We start from the raw sequence: 25,234 nt of genomic DNA on the forward strand, positions 1-25,234 counted from the left end.
AGACGACCACTCCGTTCCAAACAAATCTTTAAAAATAAGCCCATTGATATTAATCTACGATTGTATCCAGGAAAGCCAGGTGATAATAATTCTCAGAGGGATGTGTATTCTCCCAGAATAACACTGGGAAGCCCATTACATTCAAAAGAGCCTCTTATAGTAATGCTTGAAAACATTTTATGCTCCAAAATCTGTGTTTTCTGTAAATGGGATGAAGCGCATGGGGGAAATTCAGCTTGCTTAGTCTGCAATTTTTTGTATAAACTATGTCAATACCTTCATATTCATATAAACAAACAAACAATTTTAAAAAAAGTGCTGGTTTATTGTGTACAAACAAGCCAAGCCAATGGAATCACATCAGTTGGTTAGAGTATGTGCCATCTTAAGCTATTATCTTTTTATAATAAAGCAGAAGTTGTATTCCCACAACGTGTTCAGCAAAATAAGACACAGTTAACTGAAAATGAACAAAGACACTTAGACAGACGAGCATAGATCGGAGTACAACACTAAATATGATGAAAGCCAATACTTCAAACAAAATGTCAAACTAATTTCTTAACAATTTACAGCTTTACATTACACTTCAGAGTGTAAACACACACGCGGGCACACGCGGGCACATACTGTATATAGGGGTGATATATTGTTCATATTCAAATAGAAATATTATTGGATAAATGTGATACTTTTACTACAAATTGTAATCAATGTTGTAGTAAAGGTTCAAATGATCACAGTCACAGTAACATAGTATTTCTGCAATTCTTTAGTCAGTAAAAAATACCCTTTTAAGTTGAGTTTAACATGAGGAATATGTATAAAATTGCTTAATAACACCAATTTTCTGCTTTTTACAAATGTTATTTCAGCCAGTGATGAGTCCAGATGACACTTGTTCCACACAGAAGATCAAAACAGATATCATAGGAAGAAAAAAGCTTCCCGTACAAATCCAACTGTACAAACATTATGCTGAGGTCGTACAAGAGAAAGTTCCCAAAAATGTTACCATCAAAAGACAATGGGAAATAAAAAGCACTTCTCATTTTAACCAGCTCACAAGTCTTGAAATTGATGATTAAAAAAATGACACTGCTTATAGACCTCCCTCTATGAGGAGAGGAGGCAGTAGTATATTGGCGGCGATTCTGCACCATTTGACCAGGAAAAGCTTTGCATGGCTCTTGCAGTATGAACAGAAACTCAAACTTATCTTACCCACGCATCCCAACCCAACTACTGTTTGTATTAATTAATGTACAGCACAGCTCGCCCCTCAGCTCACCTCTACAATCTCTGTCGACTGTGGTCTGTATATCTTCTGTCCCAGGCTAGGTCTAGACCCGGGTGGTGGAGTGGGAGTGGGGCAGGACGGTGGAGTTGTACCCGGCTGGGAAGGTGCTGTAGGGGTGCATGTTGGGCAGGCCCATCAGGGAGTTGGGGATCATTGTGATGTTGTTTGGCGTCATCAGGGGGATGTCGTCTGGTGAGCGGCGCAGGGTCAGGGTGTAGTCCATGTTGGGGGAGAGGTGCAGGGGGTCGTGTAGGTCAGGGAGGTCGTGGAGGTCATGCAGGGTGTCACACTGGTTCATCTGGCTGCACTGGGTCATCTGATGGGACAGGCTCTCGTCGGTGGTGGTGTGGCTCACGTCGTTGCCGTTGCTCTGCCGCTGGGGGCTGGCCTGGTGGGGGCCACCGTGGCCATCCTGCCGGCTGCGCTTGTCCTTACGGTAGTAGAGCGCTGCGAAGGCCAGCACATTGAGGAACAGCAGCGAGGCACCCACAGCGATGGTGACACTCAGCTCAGTAGAGTAATCTCTGGGGTTAGCCACGATCAGAGGACCCGTCTCCTCCCCATCACTGCTGTGGGCCGTGGAGACAGGCAGACGTTTGGTGGTGCCGGTTCTCTTGCCGTTGGAGTTGGTGGTGTCCTGGGGAGGTACCTTGGTGGTGGTGGAGGTGTAATGGAACATGTCATGTAGGTTATACAGGTGGGGCACCAGGTGCTTCCAGAAGGCTACCTTGGTGGCGCGGTAGTGGTCGCGGATGCGAGGCTTCAGGCCGATGTGCAGGTACAGCTGGTCATGGGGGTTGTACTTGGACCAGGCCACCTCCTCAAAGCGGTTGGCCTTGGTATGGATGAACTTAGTGTCCTGGGGCACTGGCTTGTTGGGGTCACTGCAGACATGCAATGAAGACGGGGGTCAAAGACAGGGCATCATTGATAACATACATAGAGAAGTTATTCTTTCAATTGCTTCATTATGGGAGATGTCAACTAGCCTCGCGAAGCCGGTGATCCCGCAAGCTTTCATTAAACGCTGCACGGATATCCATTCAGCGTTTAATGTAAGCTTGCGAGATCGGCAGCTTTGCGAGGCTAGATGTCAACAGGCAAGTTTTGCTGGTCAAAGCCAGTTGTAAGCTGACAAGACTGGTTGATGTACATAATGTCACAGTCTTTTTTCAAGTGCTAAGTAAGCATTCCTTACATCAGGGATGGGCAACTTTGATAGGGGTGGGGGCCATTAAAAAATCTCTGAACTCTTCTTGAGGGGCCGCAGCGGCTCTGCATACCCACATCCATACCCACATATGCAGTCAGAGCTGGTCCTAGCCTTTTGAGGTGCGGAAGTGAAATTGCGTGTAAAACACCTTGTGAGCAAATCATTTTAGCAGCCCCCGTGTTGACAGTAGAGAGAAAAAAACTAAGTTGTAGAGTACATTTCCTGCAATTCTACACATTTTGTCATGGGGCAGAGGGGAAAAATGGCAGTTTTACAGTTAATTTCCTGTAACTATACACATGTTGCTATAGGGTGGAGAGAAATGTTTGCAGTTTTGAATATGAGATCTGAGTGAGAGTGATTAACAAAATCAATTAGGGGCCCCCGGTCGGTAATTCGACCATGATTACTACAAGTTTAGAAAACTGCCTAGACTAATTTACCAATCAATTTAAAAAAAATCCTGACTCAGGCAAATTGAGGCACTGTCAGTGATTGATGCACAACCAAAATTCGAAATTGCACCTTGTGTATTCTGCTGTTCTAACTCTCAACAGTAAGTTGAGACCCCGCCAGTTGCCCATCCCTGCCCTACATCTTTCATTTCAGCCCATCTAAAACCCACTTTCTACTGAGCATTTGTGTCTACATTAGTGTTTACTGTAACATTTTTATAGAGACTAATTCCCGTTTTCTGCTGTGACTTAAGCAGAGGTGTAATGCAGCAAGGCTCCATTTTAAGATACATGTGAAGTGTGTCTATATGTCTAGAAATATTGGTTCTTCTGCACAGGCTTCAATACAGTATAGAATATGATTAGGAAAACTCTTTCCATCTATAATTTATAGCATTTCTTAGGCAAATACAGACACAAATGGGAAATATGAAATAATGACCCCATCCTTTTACTATACAAGCATACCACAATCAAGACTGGATTCTGTCTGACCAGGTCTCGGGGTGCTGTACTGACACGTCTGACCAGGTCTCGGGGTGCCGTACTGACCTGTCTGACCAGGTCTCGGGGTGCCGTACTGACCTGTCTGACCAGGTCTCGGGGTGCCGTACTGACCTGTCTGACCAGGTCTCGGGATGCCGTACTGACCTGTCTGACCAGGTCTCGGGGTGCCATACTGACCTGTCTGACCAGGTCTCGGGGTGCTGTACTGACCTGTCTGAACAGGTCTCGGGATGCCGTACTGACCTGTCTGACCAGGTCTCGGGGTGCCGTACTGACCTGTCTGACCAGGTCTCGGGGTGCTGTACTGACCTGTGAGTCTGACCAGGCCTCGGGGTGCTGTACTGACCTGTGAGTCTGACCAGGCCTCGGGGTGCTGTACTGACCTGTCTGACCAGGTCTCGGGGTGCTGTACTGACCTGTGAGTCTGACCAGGTCTCGGGGTGCTGTACTGACCTGTGAGTCTGACCAGATCTCGGGGTGCTGTACTGACCTGTGAGTCTGACCAGGCCTCGGGGTGCTGTACTGACCTGTCTGACCAGGTCTCGGGGTGCTGTACTGACCTGTGAGTCTGACCAGGTCTCGGGGTGCTGTACTGACCTGTGAGTCTGACCAGGCCTCATGGTGCTGTACTGACCTGTCTGACCAGGTCTCGGGGTGCTGTACTCACCCACTCTTGGCAAAGTTGGTCCAGTAAGTCATCACCACAGCGCTGAGCATGATGTCGTTCCTGGAGAAGTTGCAGGGGAACAGGTCAGTGGCTCCCACCATGGGGATGCCAAACACATAGGGCACCTCGTCCCCGTGGGCTGAGTCCGACCACACAGGCTTCATCAGGCTCTGGCAGTGGTGGTAGAAGGCGTAGAAGTATGTGGGCGAGCCGTAGCGGGCGTGCAGGTCAGCTGTCACCACCGAGGGCTCCACCCACTGATGGTCAGTGAACAGGGCGACTAACGTCTTCCTCCTGGTGTCTGGGTTGTCCCTGTCAGCCCAGTCCGTGTACATGAACTTGATGGTCTCCCTCAGAGTGTCCTTCCCCTCTGGGTAGCCATACAGGCTGTCCACGAAGTCTGACACGGCGAAGTCAAAGTCGCTGCTGGACACGCCATCCTCCAGGTCCACCACATTCTCCACGAAACGCAGTCCCTCCCCCTGGTTAACGCCCAGCATGATGTCATAGTTGAGGAACTCGCCCTGCTCCATCAGGATCTCGGGGTCGTCGGGGATGACGTCACCATCAATGACGGGGCCGAAGGCTACGTGGTAGCGGGCTGGCTGGATGTCCTGCTCCACCAGCTCTCTGGCACTCTTCTTCTGCAGGCAGGACACCATGTCCAGGGTGTCCAGCACGTTGCAGCCCACCCTCTCAGCCAGCATGCGGGTGTACTTGACAGGCTGGTAGTTGACGGCCCAGCTGGACAGGGCTGAGCCACTCTGGATGATGGCTCTGTGAAACAGGCCTGGGGAGATCATGGCACAGACAGACAAACACAGATCAGATGAGTGCTGTCTGGTCAACAACCATCTGATACAGAACATTTGTAGGCCTGCAGTTTAACATATTGTTAGCTTCATAGGATCTCTCTAGGTTCTGATGATGTCGGTTTTTACCAGAGTTTTTTGTGCTTACTGCACAGTTTTATCTGCGATGGTGAGAGACAAACCTCATCAACATCCCTTTTTAAAATCATAAAAATGTAATTTAGGTCTGTTCAATCTGTGCATCTCAGTTAATTGTCATTTTCCTTAAAATGTCAGATAAGTCCTTAAATAATATAAATGGAGAGGATGGAACTCTGAAAATCATATTTATTCTAATTGATACAGTGTATAATTCACAATTAAAAATAATGCTTAGTAAGTGGTGGATATGTAACATTGGCTACGCTAAAAAGGGATTTGAATTAATTAAACTCACTCAACACAAAGGGATCATATTTGCATACAAATTTGAGGAAACTCATCTGTGAGAGCACTGCTTTTGGGAAAGAGGAAAATTCAGTGACTCCACACAGTAGCCTTGTTGAAAATCTCTCTCTCTCCCTCTCTATGTTCAAAAATCAATACTACATCAGGGAGGATAGCAACTGATAATGTAATGAACTTCCAATAACGTAATAAACATTCTGAACACATAACACATTTTTTTTTTTCTGATGTGTTGATTTTACATTATAGAGTGGGTAAAAAGATAACATTAACATGCAGTGTTAGCTGTGCCACTAAATCACATTTTTATTCTTCACATACACATGGTTAGCAGATGTTAATGCGAGTGTAGCGAAATGCTAGAAATCCTGGTTTGAGTTCAGGCTCTGTCGCAGCCGGCCGCGACCGGGAGACCCATGGGGCGGCGCACAATTGGCCCAGCGTCGTCTGGGTTAAGGGAGGGTTTTGCAGGCAGGGATGTTCTTGTCCCATCGCGCTCTAGCGACTCCTGTGGTGGGCCGGGCACAATGCATGGTGACACGGTCGCCAGGTGTTTCCGCCTACACATTGGTGTGGCTGGCCTCCGGGTTAAGCCGGCATTGTGTCATGAAGCAGTGCGGCTTGGCTGGGTTGTGTTTCGGAGGACGCTTATCTCTCAAATATTGTGGATCTTAATGTTTTTCCTTAATCCTGGACAATCGGACCACCATTTTATTACGTTTGCAATTGCAACAAATAATCTGCTCAGACCCCAACCAAGGATCACCAAAAGCCGTGCTATAAATGCTCAGACAACCCAAAGATTCCTAGATGCCCTTCCAGACTCCCTCCACCTACCCAAGGATGTCAGAGTACAAAAATTGGTTAACCACCTAACTGAGGAACTAAACGTAACCTTGCGTTATACCCTAGATGCAGTTGCACCCTTAAAAACAAAAAAAAACATTTGTCATAAGAAATTAGCTCCCTAGGGCCTCCCGGGTGGCGCAGTGGTCTAAGGCACTGCATCGCTGTGCCACCAGAGACCCTGGGTTTCGAGCCCAGGCTCTGTCGCAGCCAGCCACGACCGGGAGGTCCATGGGGCGACACACAATTGGCACACAAATTGGTTGTGCCGCTTCTCCAGTTTCAACTGTTCTGCCTGCGGTTATGAAACCCTGACCAGTTCACCAGATGTGCCACCTTGTCCCGGACCTGCTGTTTTCGACTCTCTTTCTCGACCGAATGATCAGCTATGAAAAGCCTACTGACATTTTTATTTGACCCTGCTGGTCATCTATGAACATCTTGGCCATGTACTGTTATAATCTCCACCCGGCACAGCCAGCAGAGGACTGGCCACCCCTCAGAGCCTTTTTCCCCCTCTATAGGTTTCTTCCTAGGTTCCTGCCTTACTAAGGAGTTTTTCCTAGCCACCGTGCTTCTACAGCTGCATTGCTTGCTATTTGGGGTTTTAGGCTGGGTTTCTGTATAGCACTTTGTGACATCAGCTGATGTAAAAAGGGCTTTATAAATACATTTGATTGATTGATTTTTACTTAAAGAATTGGCCATTGTTATATGCTAGTGTTTTATTGGGGTGATGCAGGCTTGTTGTCTTGTGTAACTTAGTTATAAGTCTGGGCGAACAGATAAGAGCCGGATGCGACTGCAGTATGTGACATCCCATTTATACTATCTGCAGGAACTCCCATGTGTGGAAAGTTGCAGGAAGGAACAGGCAATGTCAGCTATCTTAATCTACAAAGACAAGCTAAACGCCTTTTGTTCACTATGTTCCCCACCCTTGTTTGCGCACATGTGCTAACTGTCACATAGAGGTTGGACTCTATAAAAGCTGAGCCAAATCTGTTAATTGGGCCTCAATTCAACACTGTTGAATTGAATCTTCAACACTGAAGTGCATAGTTAACTGCTCCATATTTACAAATCTTAAAAGTTGTTGTTTGAAGATTCTGCAGTCTCTTTTCCCTTCGAACAGATCAAATCCCCTACAACACCAAACCACATTCCTGAATCCTATCACTAAACTTGACTTTAGCAGTAATATCAAGACTTTCAATCTACATTTTGACCACCAATACACACCCACAACCCCAGATAGTCAGTGAATCAATGAGTCTCTCTACATAAATATAAGAGAGCGAGAGAGAGCGATTTTCATGGATTTTTGTTGTCGCAAAGTGCTTCTAAAAACTCAACTGATATGCATAGTTTTTTAATAGATATAACCCTGCAAACAAAAATGAGTCGTCAGGATGTCCCTGGAACGTCACAAAATGGTAGTCTAAAAGTGGTAAGGACTTTGTGTCATGGTCCCGGGAACGTCTACCCAGGACACGCACAATCAAGTTTCATTACACATCATCCCTTGTTACTGTTGCCAAGGCCCTGATTGGTAATCCACTGATACATTCACAGCTTTGTCTTTTGGCAATGTTAGTGACACCCACGCAGGTCAGTAGGTTTTCACTTACTTTAAAAGGTTATAGATCCTTCATTCTCATTGAAAGCAAGTCTAAAAAGTGGTAGATATGTTCTATGTGCTCTATTTCTATGCTTCCTGTTGAGGTTTGTTTGTGCATATTTTACTTTCGGTTTTGTACACGAGCATCAAACAGCTGAAAATACAACATTTTTGGTTAAGGAAAACATTTCACAGTGGTTAAGATGACATCCCGCCGACAGAAACAAACAGCTCTTTGGTATGAAGAAGGGCAGGGGGTGTATGCCTTATGATTAACGACTCATGGTGTAATCACAACAACATACAGGAACTCCAGTAATTTTGCCCACATGACCTTGAATTCCTTACAATGAAATCCCGACCGCATCATCTTTCAAGAGAATTCTCTTCGATTAGTCACAGCCGTGTATATCCCCCCCAAGCAGATACCTCGTCGGCCCTGAAAGAACTTCACTGGACTCTATGTAAACTGGAAACACTACATCCGGAGGCTGCATTTATTGTAAATAGGGATTTTAACAAAGCTAACCTAAAATCAATACTCCCTAAATTCTATCAGCATATCAAATGCACGACACGACTGGCAGAATTCTGGATCATTGCTATTCTAACTTCCGCAATGCATACAAAGCCCCTCTCGGGCCCTGTCTTCGGCAAATCTGACCGTGAATCCATTTTGTTGCTCCCAGCCTATAGACAGAAACTAAAACAGGAAACGCCCATGCTCAAGTCAATACAACGCTGATCTGACCAATCGGCTTACACGCTTCAAGATTGCTACGATCACGGACTGGGGTATGTTCCGGATAGCCTCAGACAACAACATTGATGTATACGCTGACTCTGGGAGCAAGTTTATTAGCAAGTGCATTGGAGATGTCGTACCCGCTGTGACTATTAAAAACTTCCCTAACCAGAAACCGTAGAATAAATGCCCGTATTCTCGCAAAACTGAAAGTGTGAACCACTGCTTTTAATCATGGCAAGGCGACCAGAAACATGACCGAATACAAACAGTGCAGCTATTCCCTCCGCAAACAAGCAAAGCGTCAGTATGGAGACAAAGTATAGTTGCAGATTACAAAAAGAAAACCAGCCATGTCTTGGACATCGACGTCTTGCTCCCAGACAAATTAAACAACTTCTTTCCTCGCTTTGAGGACAATACAGTGCCACTGACACGGCCCGCTACCAAAGCCTGTGGAATCTCCTTCTCCGTGGCCAATGTAGGTAAAACATTTAAGCGCGTTAACCCTCGCAAGGCTGCCGGCCCAGACGGCATCCCTAGCCACGTTCTCAGAGCATGCGCAGACCAGCTCGCTGGTGTGTTTACAGACACATTCAACCAATCCCTATCCCAGTCTGTTGTCCCCACATGCTTCAAGATGGCCACCATTATTCCTGTTTCCAAGAAAGCTAAGGTAACTGAACTAAATGACTATCGCCCCATTGCACGCACTTCTGTCACCATCATTGGTCTAGGGTCCCTTACCTGATACCCTAGACCAACTCCAATTTGCTTACCGCCCCAATAGGTCCACTGACGATGCAATCGCCATCACACTGCACATTGTCCTATCCCATCTGGTCAAGCGTAATATCTATGTAAGAATGCTGTTCATTGACTACAGCTCAGCATTCAACACCATAGTACCCTCCAAACTCGTAATTTAGCTTGAGACCCTGGGTCTTGACCCCGCCCTGTGCAACATGGCCCTGGATTTTGATGGGCCGCCTCCAGGTGGTGAAGGTAGGAAACAACATCTCCACCCCGCTGATCCTCAACACTGGGGTTCCACAAGGGTGCGTTCTCAGCCTTCTCCTGTACTCCCTGTTCACCCATGACTGCGTGGCCATGCACGCTTCCAACTCAATCATCAAGTTTGCAGACGACACTACAGTGGTAGGCCTGATTACCAACAATGACGAGACAGTCTACAGGGAGGAGGTGAGGGCCCTCGGAGTGTGGTGTCAGGAAAATAACCTCTCACTCAACGTCAACAAAACAAAGGAGATGATCGTGGACTACAGGAAACAGCAGAGGGAGAACCCCCCTCCCTCCCCATCCACATCAACGGGACAATAGTGGAGAAGGTGGAAAGTTTTAAGTTCTTCAGACAAACTGAAATGGTCCACCAACACAGACAGCGTGGTGAAGAAGGCGTAACAGCACCTCTTCAACCTCAGGAGGCTGAATAAATTTGGCTTGTCATTTAAATCACACAAACTTTTACAGATGCAAAATCGAGAGCATCCTGCCCGTCGGCTGTATCACCGCCTGGTAAGGCAATTGCACCGCCCTCAACCGCAAGGCTTTCCAGAGGGTAGTGCGATCTGCACAACACATCACTGGGACCAAACTACCTGCCCTCCAGGACACCTACAGCACCCGATGTCACAGGAATGGCAAAAAGATCCTCAAGGACATCAACCACCCGAGCCACTGCCTGTTCACCCCGCTACCATCCAGAAGGCGAGGTCAGTACAAGTGCATCAAAGCTGGGACCGAGAGACTGAAAAACAGCTTCTATCTCAAGGCCATCAGACTGTTAAACAGCCATCGCTGCTGCCAACATACAGACTCAAATCTCTGGCCAATTAAAAAGGTATCACTCGTCACCTTAAATAACACCACTTTAATAATGTTTACATAGCCTACATTACTCATCTCATATGTTACATACTGTATTTTATACCATCTACTGCATCTTGCCTATGCCGCACACCATCGCTCATCCATATATTTAAATGTACAGTATATCACAAAAGTGAGTACACCCCTCACATTTTTGTAAATATTATATATTTTTATGTGACAACACTGAAGAAATGACACTTTTCTACAATGTAAAGTAGTGAGTGTACAGCTTGTATAACAGTGTAATTGTGCTGTCCCCTCAAAATAACTCAACACAACCATTAATGTCTAAACCGCTGGCAACAAAAGTGAGTACACCCCTAAGTGAAAATGTCAAAAAAATATCTCATGTTGTGAGAGGATTCCTCCACTGTTTCAACCAAAGGTATTACGGTTACCATTTCACACCAGAGTGTTCACCATATTTGGACTATCACAGAGAAGTGGTAAGTGTGTGTTGATATAATCTGGTAAAGGGTAATAATGATTGAATAATGTCCTAGATGTAAATTTGGCCGGAGCATCAGGATATTAAAGGTCAGTCAAGAAATCCAACCTCTTCAATTCCTGGGACAGAGCAACAATGCATCTCACCCAAAAGAGAGAAAATAACTATTGTTCAACTTTGCAACTATTTAAAACAAGGTTGCATTATGATAGATAAGGGTTCACCTAAAAGCATTTGTAAGTGCATTTATAAATGGAGGTAAATATTGGCTCACTATTTGGCAAACACTGACCAGTTATTGCACTATTTTGACCAATGTGATAATAATTTGTAAATGTATTAGAAACCATTAATGGTTAAGTAACCGTTAATAACATAATTATAACCCCTTTATAAACCTTTTATAAATGGAACTTATTGTAAAGTGTTATCACTTACATACTTGACACACGATTACATTGTGTATTTTTATTCATTCAGTAATTGTCTTCACCTGCGATTTCAACTCACAACCTGGAATTTCGATCTCCCTGCTACACCACCATGTCTGTGTCAATGACTGATTTCACCTGTATTATTACACTTTGGACTTCAAAGTAAATGTAAACTCAGTTAAAAATACTCTCATGAAAAACTATTATATTTATCATAGTGATTCAGGAGTAACATTCAAACAGAATAATATGCCCCACCAACATTAGACAACTATTTTCAAAACCCAAACCAAATAAATAGCTGAAATAAGTCAATGAGAGAATAGTCATTAATTGATAACTAAAATAGCAGTGCAGATGGCACTCTTTTGATAATACATCTCTGCACTTATAGGTATGAATGTGTAGGGGACTTCTGAAATTCTACAGACTTTGTTGTGCAGCAGAAAGATCAGCATACCCCAAATCCCAGGTGGGGTCATATTGAAAAGTCAGTACTAAGTTATTATGTCAAATGTAGTCCTATTGTCATAGATTTAAGATTTGTACACTATTTTAGCTGAACAGCGTACCACTTACCTTAAAACCCCATATTATTTAATGACTTTACTTATAATTGTTTGGCACACCTGTGACCAAGTCACAAAACCCTCCAGGGACCATGACACAACGTCTGGGAAAAACCGGGAGCTAGACAAAACCTCCAGGGGACCATGACACAAAGTCCCAAGAACGTTCTAAAAACGTACTCGGGGAGGTCCCCAAGACAACAAAACTATCAGAGGACCACAACATCCTGACCACTTTAGGCGACCATTTCATGACGTTTTGAGGACGTCCTAACAAATGTTTGTTTCCAGGGATGCTCCCTTGGGACAGTCACGCAACATCCTATGACCAGTACATTAAAGTTCTGAGAACATCGTATAAAGGTCCTGACAAGGTCCTCAGTGACATCCTGGTAACTTACTGGGAACCACACATCCCCTTGAGCATCATGAAACGTCTCCTTGTGGCCATTGAATGGCCCATGGATAACATTGTATAGAACCAAATATAAAACGTTTCATAACGTGAGAGGGCGCTGTGAGAGTTATTTAAGATACTCTTTAAAGAGGTAGGGTTTCAGATGACTCCACTGTCCTGACTTTAGGCTGAAGCTTGTTCAACCATTGGGGTGCCAGGACAGAACCAAGAGGCCAGAGGTGGTGGAACGGAGTGCTCGGGTTGGGATGTAGGGTTTGAGCATAGCCTGTAGGTAAGAAGGGGCAGTTCCTCTTGCTGCACCGTATGCAAGCACCAGGGTCTTGAAGATGACGCAAGCTTCAATTGGAAGCCAGTGGCATGTGCAGAGGAGAGGGGTGACATGGGAGAACATAAGAAGGTTGAACACCATGGAGTTGTCAACCGTGATGGAGAGGTCTTGGAGCTGGGGACAACAGTAGTGAGAACACGTGGTGCAGACACAGATCCTCTCCACACTACCTGGTAGGAGCGACCTGCCACTGCCCTACAGTCCCTTAAAGGATTCACTGTGATTATACTGTATGATTCCAAGATGGCATAGCAGTGCAGACGTGGTTTGTCGTTTCTCCCGTGTACATTTGGAATTTTTTGGGTTTTGTATGTATATATTTCAATTTATTTTCAATCTCTTTTCTATTTTTAAATTAAATACACCTCCCGGCAACCCGCCTCACCCAATGTGATACGGATCCGCTATTTTTTAGACCTTATAGCCAGAACCTCCATCAGAAGCTAGCCACCAGAAGCTAACCAGCTAATTAGCCACTAGCTATTTAGTCATTGTCAGCCACTGCTAACGGCCTTTACCTTCTGCACAGACTCCAGACGCTTTTAGCCTGGATAATACTTGCCAGTCTGCCAGTATCGGACTGTTTTTCCACTACAAAGCCGGATTCCGGATTCCCTGGACCATTACTCCTGATCATCACAGCTGCCACCGAGTGGCCCAGCCCCGAAGTTAGCTCTGAGCCAGGCCCACCTCCCGGCCTGCTCAGTGATCACTCGGCTACACAGCTGATGCCTCTCAAACTCTACCCCAACACAACCAGAATCCACCACTACTCCACTGGGTTCTTGCCGTAAGCTCTGGACCTTTGCATCGGATCATCACTGCCAGCTAGCTGCTACTGAGTGCTATTGTGGCTGACGCCCCTGTCCCGAAGCTAGCACCAGTTAGCCGCGAGCCAGGCGCATCTCCCGGCTAGCAAACAAAATTACTACAGCTACAATACCTCTTTCGCCAATTGGCCTGGACCCTTTGTCAACACGGAGCCCGCCGTTCCACCAGGACTGGTCTGCCGATGTAACTCCATCGGTTGTGCCCACAACAGGCCTTTGCCGGACGTCGGAGCAAACTTCTACTAGCCCCGGCCTGCTAACTTTGAATGCCGTGTCTCTCGCTTGCTAGCGTAGAAACGACTACCCAGCGGCTTCCCTGTTGCATCTATTGCAGTTCACTAGACCCTATGATCACTCTGAAACATAATTGATGCCTGCTGGACTGTTCATTAATCACGGTACTCCATTTTGTTTATCTGTCGACCCCAGCCTCGAACTCAGGCCATGTGTGTAGTTAACTTACCCTCTCTGCCCATTCATTGCCATTTTACCTGTTGTTGTTGTCTTAGCTGATCAGCTGTTGTTGTCTTACCCGTTGTTGTCTTAGCTAGCTCTCCTAATCAACACCTGTGAATGCTTTATGCCTCGCTTTATGTCTCTCTCAAATGTCAATATGCCTTGTATACTGTTGTTTAGGATAGTTATCATTGTTTTAGTTTACTTTCTGAGCTCCTAGTCCCACTCAACATGCCTCAGATACTTCCTTTGTCCCAACTACGCGTTGACCTCACCCAGCATAACTGCGTCCAGAGATGCAACATCTCTTATCATCACTCACTGCCTGGGTTTACCACCACTGTACCCGCACTCTACCATACCCCTGTCTGTACATTACACCCTGAACCTATCCTAACACACCCAGAAATATGCTCCTTGGGGCCTCCTGGGTGGCGCAGTGGTTAAGGGCGCTGTACTGCAGCGCCAGCTGTGCCATCAGAGTCCCTGGGTTCGCGCCCAGGCTCTGTCGTAACCGGCCGCGACCGGGAGGTCCGTGGGGCGACGCACAATTGGCCTAGCGTCGCCCGGGTTAGGGAGGGCTTGGTCGGTAGGGGTGTCCTTGTCTCATCGCGCACCAGCGACTCCTGTGGCGGGCTGGGCGCAGTGTACGCTAACCAAGGTGGCCAGGTGCACGGTGTTTCCTCCGGCGCATTGGTGCGGCTGGCTTCCAGGTTGGATGCGCGCTGTGTTAAGAAGCAGTGCGGCTTGGTTGGGTTGTGTATCGGAGGACGCATGACTTTCAACCTTCGTCTCTCCCGAGCCCGTACGGGAGTTGTAGCGATGAGACAAGATAGTAGCTACTACAACAATTGGATACCACGAAATTGGGGAGAAAAAGGGGTAAAATTCAACAAAAATAAATAAATAAATTTTAAAAAAAAAATTAAATATGCTCCTTTTATTCTCTGTCCCCAACGCACTAGACGTCCAGTTTTGATAGCCTTTAGCCGTACCCTCGTCCTACTCCTCCTCTGTTCCTCAGGTGATATGGAGGTTAACCCAGGCCCTGCGTGTCCCCAGGCGCTCTCATTTGTTGACTTCTGTAACCGAAAAAGCCTTAGTTTCATGCATGTTAACATCAGAAGCCTCCTCCCTAAGTTTGTTTTACTCACTGCTTTAGCACACTCCGCCAACCCTGATGTCCTAGCCGTGTCTGAATCCTGGCTTAGGAAGGCCACCAAAAAATTCTGAGATTTTTGGTCAAACGACCACCCCTCATCACCGTCAAACGCTCCCTAAAACACTTCTGCAAGCAGGCGTTTCTAAATCGACCTGGCCCGGGTATCCTGGAAGGATATTGACCTCATCTCGTCAATTGAGCATGCCTGGTCGTTCTTTAAAACTAATTTTCTCACCATCTTAAATAAGCATGCCCCTTTCAAAAAATTTAGAACTAAGAACAGATATAACCCTTGGTTCACTCCAGACCTGACTGCCCTCGACCAGCACAAAAACATCCTGTGGTGGACTGCACTAGCATCGAACAGTCCCCACGATATGCAACTTTTCAGGGAAGTCAGGAACCAATACATGCAGTCAGTCAGAAAAGCAAAGGCTAGCTTTTTCAAACAGAAATGTGCTCCAAAAAGCTTTGGGACACTGTAAAGTCCATGGAGAATAAGAGCACCTCCTCCCAGCTGCCAACTGCTAGACGTCCACCGATAAATCCACGATAATCGAGAATTTCATTAAGCATTTCTTTACGGCTGGCCATGCTTTCCTCCTGGCTACCCCAACCCCGGCCAACAGCTCCGCACCCCTGCAGCTACTTGCCCAAGCCTCCCCAGCTTCTCCTTCACCCATATCCAGATAGCAGATGTTCTGAAAGAGCTACAAAACCTGGACCCGTACAAATCAGCTGGGCTAGACAATCTGGACCCTCTCTTCCTAAAATTATCCGCCGCCATTGTTGCAAACCCTATTACCAGTCTGTTCAACCTCTCTTTCATATCGTTCGAGATCCCTAAAGATTGGAAAGCTGCCGCGGTCATCCCCCTACACTCTAAACCCAAACTGTTACAGACCTATATCCATCCTGTCCTGCCTTTCTAAAGTCTTCAAACGCCAAGTCAATAAACAGATCACTGACCATTTCGGATCCCACGTACCTTCTCCGCTGTGCAATCCGGTTTCCGAGCTGGTCACGGGTGCACCTCAGCCACGCTCAAGGTACTAAACAATATCATAACCGGCATCGATAAAAGACAGTACTGTGCAGCCGTCTTCATCGACCTGGCCAAGGCTTTCGACTCTGTCAATCACCGTATTCTTATCAGCAGACTCAACAGCCTTGTTTTCGCAAATGACTGCCTCGCCTGGTTCACCAACTACTTCTCAGACAGAGTTCAGTGTGTCAAATTGGAGGGTCTGTTGTCCGGACCCCTGGCAGTCTCTATGGGGGTACCACAGGGTTCAATTCTTGGGCCAACTCTTTTCTCTGTATATATCAACAATGTCGCTCTTGCTGCGGGTGATTCCCTGATCCACCTCTACGCAGATGATACCATTCTGTATACATCTGGCCCTTCTTTGGACACTGTGTTAACTAACCTCCAATACGAGCTTCAATGCCATACAACACTCCTTCCGTGGCCTCCAACTGCTCTTAAACGCTAGTAAAACTAAATGCGTGCTTTTCAACCGTTTGCTGCCCGCACCTGCCCGACAAAATTAAATCTATAATCGGCTTCCCATTTCACAACAAAGCCTCCTTCACTCCTTATCTCAGCTCACTGGTCACGATGACAACACCCGTAGCATACGCTCCAGCAGGTATATCTCACTGGTCATCCCCAAAGCCAACACCTACTTTGGCCGCCTTTCCTTCCAGCTCTCTGCTGCCAATGACTGGAACGAATTGCGCAGAAAAATAAAAAATAATAATAATCATAAAAATCGCTGAAGCCGGAGACTTATATTTCCCTCACTAACTTTAAACATCAGCTATCTGAGCAGCTGCAGCTGTACATAGCCCATCTGTCAATAGCCCATCCAATTTACCTACCTCATCCCCATATTGTTTTTAATTTACTTTTCTGCTCCTTTGCACACCAGTATTTCTACTTGCCCATCATCATCTGCACATCCATCACTCCAGTGTTAATTTGCTAAATTGTAATTACTGCGCCACTATGGCCTTTTTATTGCCTTACCTCCTCATGCCATTTGCACACACTGTATATAGACATTTTTTTAAAATCTATTGTGTTATTGACTGTACGCTTGTTTATTCCATGTGTAACTTGGCCAGGTCGCAGTTGTAAATGAAAACTTGTTCTCAACTAGCCTACCTGGTTAAATAAAGGTGAAATAAAAAAATAAAAAATAGGACGTAATTCAGAGTGTGCAGAGCCTGAGATGGCCAACACTGAGAGGCTGGAGAGGAGGATCTGATGGTTCACGGTGTTGAGGGTAGTGGATAGATCTAGGAGGATGAGAACAGAGGAGAGAGTGTCAGCTTTAGCAGAGTGGAGAGCCTCTTTTACACAGAGGAGAGCGGTTTCAGCTGTGTGAGCCTTGACTGGTTAGGGTCAAGAAGATGAGGGAGATAATAAGAGAGATAATGAGAGAATTGGTCAGAGACAGCACACTCAAGTGTTTTGGAAAGAAAAAAAGAAGGGATGGTGGTCTGTAGTTGACATCAGAGGGGTCGAGTGTTGGTTTCTTGAGGAGGGGAGAACTCTGGCCATCTTTAAGTCAGAGAGGTTGCAGCCAGTGGTCAGGGATGAGATGAGGGAAGTGAGGAATGGAGGTCTCCAAAGATGGTCTGGAGAAGAGAGGAGGGGGTGGGGTCAAGGTGGTAGGTTGTTGGGCAGCCGGACATCACTAGTCGCAGAATTTCATCTGGAGAGACAGGGGAGAGGTCAAGGTGTAGGGTAGTTCTGTATGAGTGGGAACAGTGAATGAGGAGCGGATGTTGTCAACTTTTTTTTCAAAGTGGTTGACAGTCGTCCGAAGAGAGGGAGGAGGAAAAGGTGGTTGATTAAGGAGGGAAGACAAAGCAAAGAAGAGTTTCCCAGGGTTGGAGGAAGAAGCTTGAAATGTAGTTATAGAAAACGGCTTTAGCAGTAGATACAGAGGAATAGAAGGTAGAGAGGAGGGAGTTGAAGGATGATAGGTCCTCCTGAAGTTTAGTTTTCCTCCATTTCCGTTCAGAATATGCTTAGGTTGTTACGAGTGTACTGATATAAGTCTAACATCCCAGCAACTTTGAGAAAAAACACTTTATATCGTATTTGTCCCTGTTGGAATTCAAGACGAGCTATGCATATTCATGAAGTCGATGAATTTGAAATACCATCAAATTCAGGCGGTTGATGCAACACCCCTCATCGAATATTCAACACCCCTCATCTTTATAGCCGAGTTGTGCCCGTTGTTCACATGTGCATCTGCCCTCTCACTGACTAGAATGGTCCCACCTGATCTCGCCTGCCTTCCACCTTTGAGGACACGTATTCCATTGTTAGAGCGGTCACTTGACCATCATGTCAATATAATGGATCATCTATGACCATACCCCTCTGCCGGTTATTGGGGTGGTTTTGGTGGGGATACGTCAGGCGGTGTGGGTGGAGCTACGCGCTGCCTGACCACCAGGGTTGGGGTAAACTAAGGCAAAGTGGCCTAATCAATCCTGGAATAAGGAGGCATGAAACTCCGTATGAATATTTTTGTGATCATTCGAAGTTGGTTAGTCACATGACACTGCAAGGTGTGTCTTCAAATTGAAGAGCGTTTTTTTTACTTTCTCTGAAGACACTGTATGTTTGCAAGGTCAGAATGGATGTGCAATAGTAGTGGTATACTAGTAGCAGTGCAAACCCCTGAGCATTGAGTTGATGTGTAGCATCAGGCTACCAGGCCATACAGCACATCCACTAACCCAGGCAGATATGTCTGGAAAACAAAGGACAAACCCCACTGCTCTTCAGTCCCTTAAAGGACAAACCCCACTGCTCTTCAGTCCCTTAAAGGACAAACCCCACTGCTCTTCAGTCCCTTAAAGGACAAACCCCACTGCTCTTCAGTCCCTTAAAGGACAAACCCCACTGCTCTTCAGTCCCTTAAAGGACAAACCCCACTGCTCTTCAGTCCCTTAAAGGACAAACCCCACTGCTCTTCAGTCCCTTAAAGGATTCACTGTGATTATACTGTATGATTCACTTCACTGACCCTCCTGTTTTTGACTTTGTTATGAACCCACCAAACCAAATATGGCCTGTTGTGAAACTAGCTCATTTTACAAAGCCAGGCAGTGGAAAAACATTTCAATTTATGCTTTTTTGTATGTCTAAAAATGGTACATTCTCCAAGTGATTTGTATTATTTTATATCGGCAACGGTCATCATCGGTCTTGATTAATGCTTGAAAAAATGCATGATATAAAGACTGAGTGGGTAGTCTGTCTGTATACCACAGTATGACGCTAGCTCACACAAATCTCAGTGAGGGGCCTAAGCTGGCTGTGCTGCCGTTAGAGCTGTGTGGCCTGATGTAATAAAGGGCTGATTGATTAGAGGAGAGGAGAGGAGGTGGTGTGTGTGTGTGTGTGTGTGTGTGTGTGTGTGTGTGTGTGTGTGTGTGTGTGTGTGTGTGTGTGTGTGTGTGTGAGATGTAAAGGCACAGATGCCACTGTTTTTGTTTTAGATTGAGTGTCATTAATTCATTCACAACCCTCCTTCTGTATACTCCGGTGAGGATAAGAAAAGATATCAGCAAATCGCTCTAAAACGCCGGGGGTAAATTAGTGAGTGTAAAACAAAGTGAGGTTTAAAGACCATGGTATTGACTAATAGATACTGAACAGTATGTGCTGTGCACACATCTCTTGATGTATAGATGTAAATAAATAAAGTTAAATTGATAGATAGTGTAGTGAGATAGATAGTTAGACTCCATCCATGCATTACCTTGAATTTATAGGCGTTTCTGTTAAACAGGTTCATGCTATAAGAGGGAAAGCTTTTAGTCTGATTAGATTGATGAGAGGGGAACAATAGCCATCACTTAACTCCACAACTACCCCCACCACCCTAGCCACATATCCAAACACTTCACTTCCTCTGAAGGACTCAATTGGACCCATTTGGAGTTGCACTTGATATAGTTGATGATAGATTGTGATAAAACCTCAATTCATACAGATTTAGTTGAGGATGGGGGTTGTATACAGTTAGATCTAAAGCACTAAATAATACAGAAATATCATATTTCATTTTAGCATAAAAGCAACAAGGTGAAGAGGAAAGCTGATGATACAGTAGATCTGTGAATAATGCCACTTCCCTGAAGCAAGACGAGAGAGCACAACACATTCATGTTAATGCTCCACGTGAAGCTATATTATGAGATCAAGTGTCATATAAAGTAGTATCTAGTATGTGTCTGTGATAACTACAGGCTGATGAATCACTGGGCCGTGTGTGTGAATTTTGTGACGGAACTACATTGAACAAAAATATAAACGCAACTTGTAAAGTGTTGGTCCCATGTTTCATGAGCTGAAATAAATTATCCCTGAAAAATTTTATGCAATCATTTGTTTACATCCCTGTGATTGAGCATTTCTCCTTTGCCAAGATAATCCACCCACCTGACAGGTGTGGCAGATCAAGAGGCTGATTAAACAGCTTGTGCTGGGGACAATAAAAGGCCATTAAAATATGCAGTTTAATCACAAGTGTCTAAAGTTGAGGGTGCGTGCAATTGGCATGCTGACTGCAGGAATGCCCACCAGGGCCGTTTCCAGATAATTTAATGTATATTTATCTACCATAAGCCGCCTCCAATGTGGCCTCATAACCACAGACCACGTGTAACCTCTCCAGCCCAGGACCTCCAAATCCGTCTTCTTCACCTGCCGGATCGTCTGAACCCAGAAACCCGGACAGCTGGTGAAACTGTGGATTTGCAATACTGAATAATTTCTGCACAAACTGTCAGAAACCGTCTCAGGAAGGCTCATCTGTGTGCTCATCATCCTCACCATGGTCTTGACATGACTGCAGTTCGGCTTCATAACCAACTTCCGTGGACAAATGCTCCCCTTTCATGTCCACTGGCATGCTGGAGAAGTGCGCTCTTCAGGGATGAATCCTGGTTTCAACTGTACTGGGCAGATGGCAGACAGCGTGAATGCCGTTCTGTTTGCAAGCGGTTTGCTGATGTCAACGGTGTGAACAGAGTGCCCCATTGTGGCGGTGGGGTTAAGGTATGGGCAGAAATAAGCTACGGACAACGAACACAATTGCATTTAATCGATGGCAATTTAAGTGCACAGAGATACCGTGACCAGATCCTGAGGCCCATTGTCGTGCCAGTTCATCTGCAGCTATCACCTCATGTTTCATGATAATGCACAGCCCCATGTTGCAAGGATCTGTACACAATTCCTAGAAACTGAAAATGTCCCTGTTCTTCCTTCCTGCATACTCACCAGACATGTCACAAATTGAGCATGTTTGAGATGCTCTGGATCGACGTGTACGACAGCGTGTTCCAGTTCCCGCCAATATCCAGCAACTTCGCACAGCCATTGAAGGACGAGTGGGACAACATCCCACAGGCCACAATAAAGGCCTGATCAACTCTATGCGAAGGAGATGTGTCACACTGCATGAGGCAAATGGTGGTCACGCCAGATACTGACTGGTTTTCTGGCCCATGCCCCTACTTTTTTTAAAGGTAAACTATATACAAAAGTATGTGGACACCCCTTCAAATTAGTGGACTTGGCTATTTCAGCCACACCCGTTACTGATAAGTGTATAAAATAGAGCAAAATGCAATGCAATCTCCATAGACAAACATTGACAGTAGAATGGCCTTACTGGAGGCCTCAGTGACTTTCAATGTGGCACCGTCATAAGATGCCACCTTTCCAACAAGTCAGATCGCCAAATTTCAGCTCTGATAGAGCTGCCCTAGTCAACTGTATGTGCTGTTATTGTCAAGTGGAAACGTCTAGGAGCAAGAACGGCTCAGCCGCAAAGTGGTAGGCCACACAAGCTCACAGGACGGGACCGTCGAGTGCTGAAGTGTGTAAAAATGGTCTGTTCTCGGTTGCAACACCCACTACTGAGTTCCAAACTGCCTCTGGAAGCAAAGTTAGCACAAGAACTGTTCGTCCGGAGCTTCATGAAGTGGGTTTCCATGGCCGAGCAGCCGCACACAATACAATGACATTCTAGACAATTCTGTGCTTCCAACTTTGTGGCAACAGTTCGGGGAAGGCCCTTTTCTGTTTCAGCATAACAATGCCCACGTGCACAAAGCGAGGTCCATACAGAAATACAGTGCCTTGCGAAAGTATTCGGCCCCCTTGAACTTTGCGACCTTTTGCCACATTTCAGGCTTCAAACATAAAGATATAAAACTGTATTGTTTTGTGAAGAATCAACAACAAGTGGGGCACAATCATGAAGTGGAACGACATTTATTGGATATTTCAAACTTTTTTAACAAATCAAAAACGGAAAAATTGGGCGTGCAAAATTATTCAGCCCCCTTAAGTTAATACTTTGTAGCGCCACCTTTTGCTGCGATTACAGCTGTAAGTCGCTTGGGGTATGTCTCTATCAGTTTTGCACATCGAGAGACTGACAATTTTTCCCATTCCTTTCTTGCAAAACAGCTCGAGCTCAGTGAGGTTGGATGGAGAGCATTTGTGAACAGCAGTTTTCAGTTCTTTCCACAGATTCTCGATTGGATTCAGGTCTGGACTTTGACTTGGCCATTCTAACACCTGGATATGTTTATTTTTGAACCATTCCATTGTAGATTTTGCTTTATGTTTTGGATCATTGTCTTGTTGGAAGACAAATCTCCGTCCCAGTCTCAGGTCTTTTGCAGACTCCATCAGGTTTTCTTCCAGAATGGTCCTGTATTTGGCTCCATCCATCTTCCCATCAATTTTAACCATCTTCCCTGTCCCTGCTGAAGAAAAGCAGGCCCAAACCATGATGCTGCCACCACCATGTTTGACAGTGGGGATGGTGTGTTCAGCTGTGTTGCTTTTACGCCAAACATAACGTCTTGCATTGTTGCCAAAAAGTTCAATTTTGGTTTCATCTGACCAGAGCACCTTCTTCCCCATGTTTGGTGTGTCTCCCAGGTGGCTTGTGGCAAACTTTAAACAACACTTTTTATGGATATCTTTAAGAAATGTCTTTCTTCTTGCCACTCTTCCATAAAGGCCAGATTTGTGCAATATACGACTGATTGTTGTCCTATGGACAGAGTCTCCCACCTCAGCTGTAGATCTCTGCAGTTCATCCAGAGTGATCATGGGCCTCTTGGCTGCATCTCTGATCAGTCTTCTCCTTGTATGAGCTGAAAGTTTAGAGGGAAGGCCAGGTCTTGGTAGATTTGCAGTGGTCTGATACTCCTTCCATTTCAATATTATCGCTTGCACAGTGCTCCTTGGGATGTTTAAAGCTTGGGAAATCCTTTTGTATCCAAATCCGGCTTTAAACTTCTTCACAACAGTATCTCGGACCTGCCTGGTGTGTTCCTTGTTCTTCATGATGCTCTCTGTGCTTTTAACGGACCTCTGAGACTATCACAGTGCAGGTGCATTTATACGGAGACTTGATTACACACAGGTGGATTGTATTTATCATCATTAGTCATTTAGGTCAACATTGGATCATTCAGAGATCTTCACTGAACTTCTGGAGAGAGTTTGCTGCACTGAAAGTAAAGGGGCTGAATAATTTTGCACGCCCAATTTTTCAGTTTTTGATTTGTTAAAAAAGTTTGAAATATCCAATAAATGTTGTTCCACTTCATGATTGTGTCCCACTTGTTGTTGATTCTTAACAAAAAAATACAGTTTTATATCTTTATGTTTGAAGCCTGAAATGTGGCAAAAGGTCGCAAAGTTCAAAGGGGCCAAATACTTTCGCAAGGCACTGTAGTTTGTCGAAATCGGTGTGAAAGAACTTGACTGGCCTGCACAGAGCCTCAACCCCATCGAACACCTTTGGCATGAATTGGGCCTGACTGCGAGCCAGGCCTAATCGCCCAAAATCAGTGCCTGACCTCACTACTGCTCGTGGCTGAATGGAAGCAAGTCCCTGCAGCAATGTTCCAACATCTAGTGGAAAGCCTTCCCAGAAGAGTGGAGGCTGTTATAGCTAGGATTTTGGACTGAGATGTTCGACAAGCAGGTGTCCACATACACTACTTTACCAAAAGTATCTGTGATCAACAGATGTATATCTGTATTTCCAGTCATGTGAAATCCATAGATTAAGGCCTAATGTATTTATTTTAATTGACTGATTTCCTTATTGGAACTGTAACTCAGTGAAATCTTTGAAATTGTTGCATGTTGCGTTCAGGGTAGGCAGGGTAGCCTAGTGGGTAGAGCGTTGGACTAGTAACCGGAAGGTTGCAAGTTCAAACCCCCGAGCCGACAAGGTACAAATCTGTCGTTCTGCCCGTGAACAGGCAGTTAACCCACTGTTCCTAGGCCGTCATTGAAAATAAGAATTTGTTCTTAACTGACTTGCCTAGTTAAATAAATAAAAAAAATAAAACAAATTTTGTTCAGTATATATATGAAGGCGTCTGCATTGATCATGCGATTCACTGGTGACTAACCCATCCCTCCTGCCCTATCTCCCCAGGTTGAATCTTCGGCTTACCCTCAGAGTGGTGGGACAGTGTGAGCAGGCTGACGCAGGAGGCTCCAATCCCAGATCCAAAAACAGTGATGCGACCCGGGTCTCCTCCAAAATAGCCGATGTTCTTGCTGATCCAACGCAGGGCTTGGATCTGGTCCAGGAGTCCATAGTTCCCTTTAGCTGCCTGGTCACCTGTACTGAGGAACCCTGGAATATGCAGAAGAAGATATTAGTGTTATTTAGGTGATTTCTTTAACACTTATCTGTGGTTCAGCATACCATACCATCATTCTTCTCCTCTGCCTCCACAAACCTCTTCTGTTCCTGACACCATTGACCCTTCTCATAAGGACACTCTCGCTGCACAGCTCCTTGAGTTGCAACCTGTCTTTTTCTCCACTATGCTGTGTGTATAGAGGCAGTCTACCTTGGGGCAGAGCCAAGAGAGCACCAGTATCAATCACGGAGAGGGGGGCAGGCCCTTTCCGCCCCTCGCACAGAGATAGATGAAGTGTCACTCCTACAAGAAAGACTCTCGACCTTGGCTGTGACTCCTGCATCCCCTCTTATT

The 25,234-nt window shown here is 45.6% G+C and overlaps 1 protein-coding gene across 1 annotated transcript in view; it reads right to left on the minus strand.

Moving 5' to 3' along the window:
* Nucleotides 1-311: 311 nt before the first annotated feature.
* LOC139418350 (neuroligin-3-like) overlaps nucleotides 312-25,234 on the minus strand; it is a 29,760-nt gene continuing 4,837 nt past the window's right edge. Inside the window, exons 3-5 of the mRNA XM_071167739.1 lie at nucleotides 24,685-24,870; nucleotides 4,143-4,932; nucleotides 312-2,184 (exon numbers count right to left, since the gene is read on the minus strand). Of these exons, the coding sequence (XP_071023840.1) occupies nucleotides 1,344-2,184; nucleotides 4,143-4,932; nucleotides 24,685-24,870 (1,817 nt within the window). The 3' untranslated portion in view covers nucleotides 312-1,343. The remainder of the gene's footprint in view (nucleotides 2,185-4,142; nucleotides 4,933-24,684; nucleotides 24,871-25,234) is intronic.

This window comes from Oncorhynchus clarkii, chromosome 10 (assembly GCF_045791955.1).
Source record: "Oncorhynchus clarkii lewisi isolate Uvic-CL-2024 chromosome 10, UVic_Ocla_1.0, whole genome shotgun sequence".
In the NCBI taxonomy this organism is placed as follows: Eukaryota; Metazoa; Chordata; class Actinopteri; order Salmoniformes; family Salmonidae; genus Oncorhynchus; species Oncorhynchus clarkii.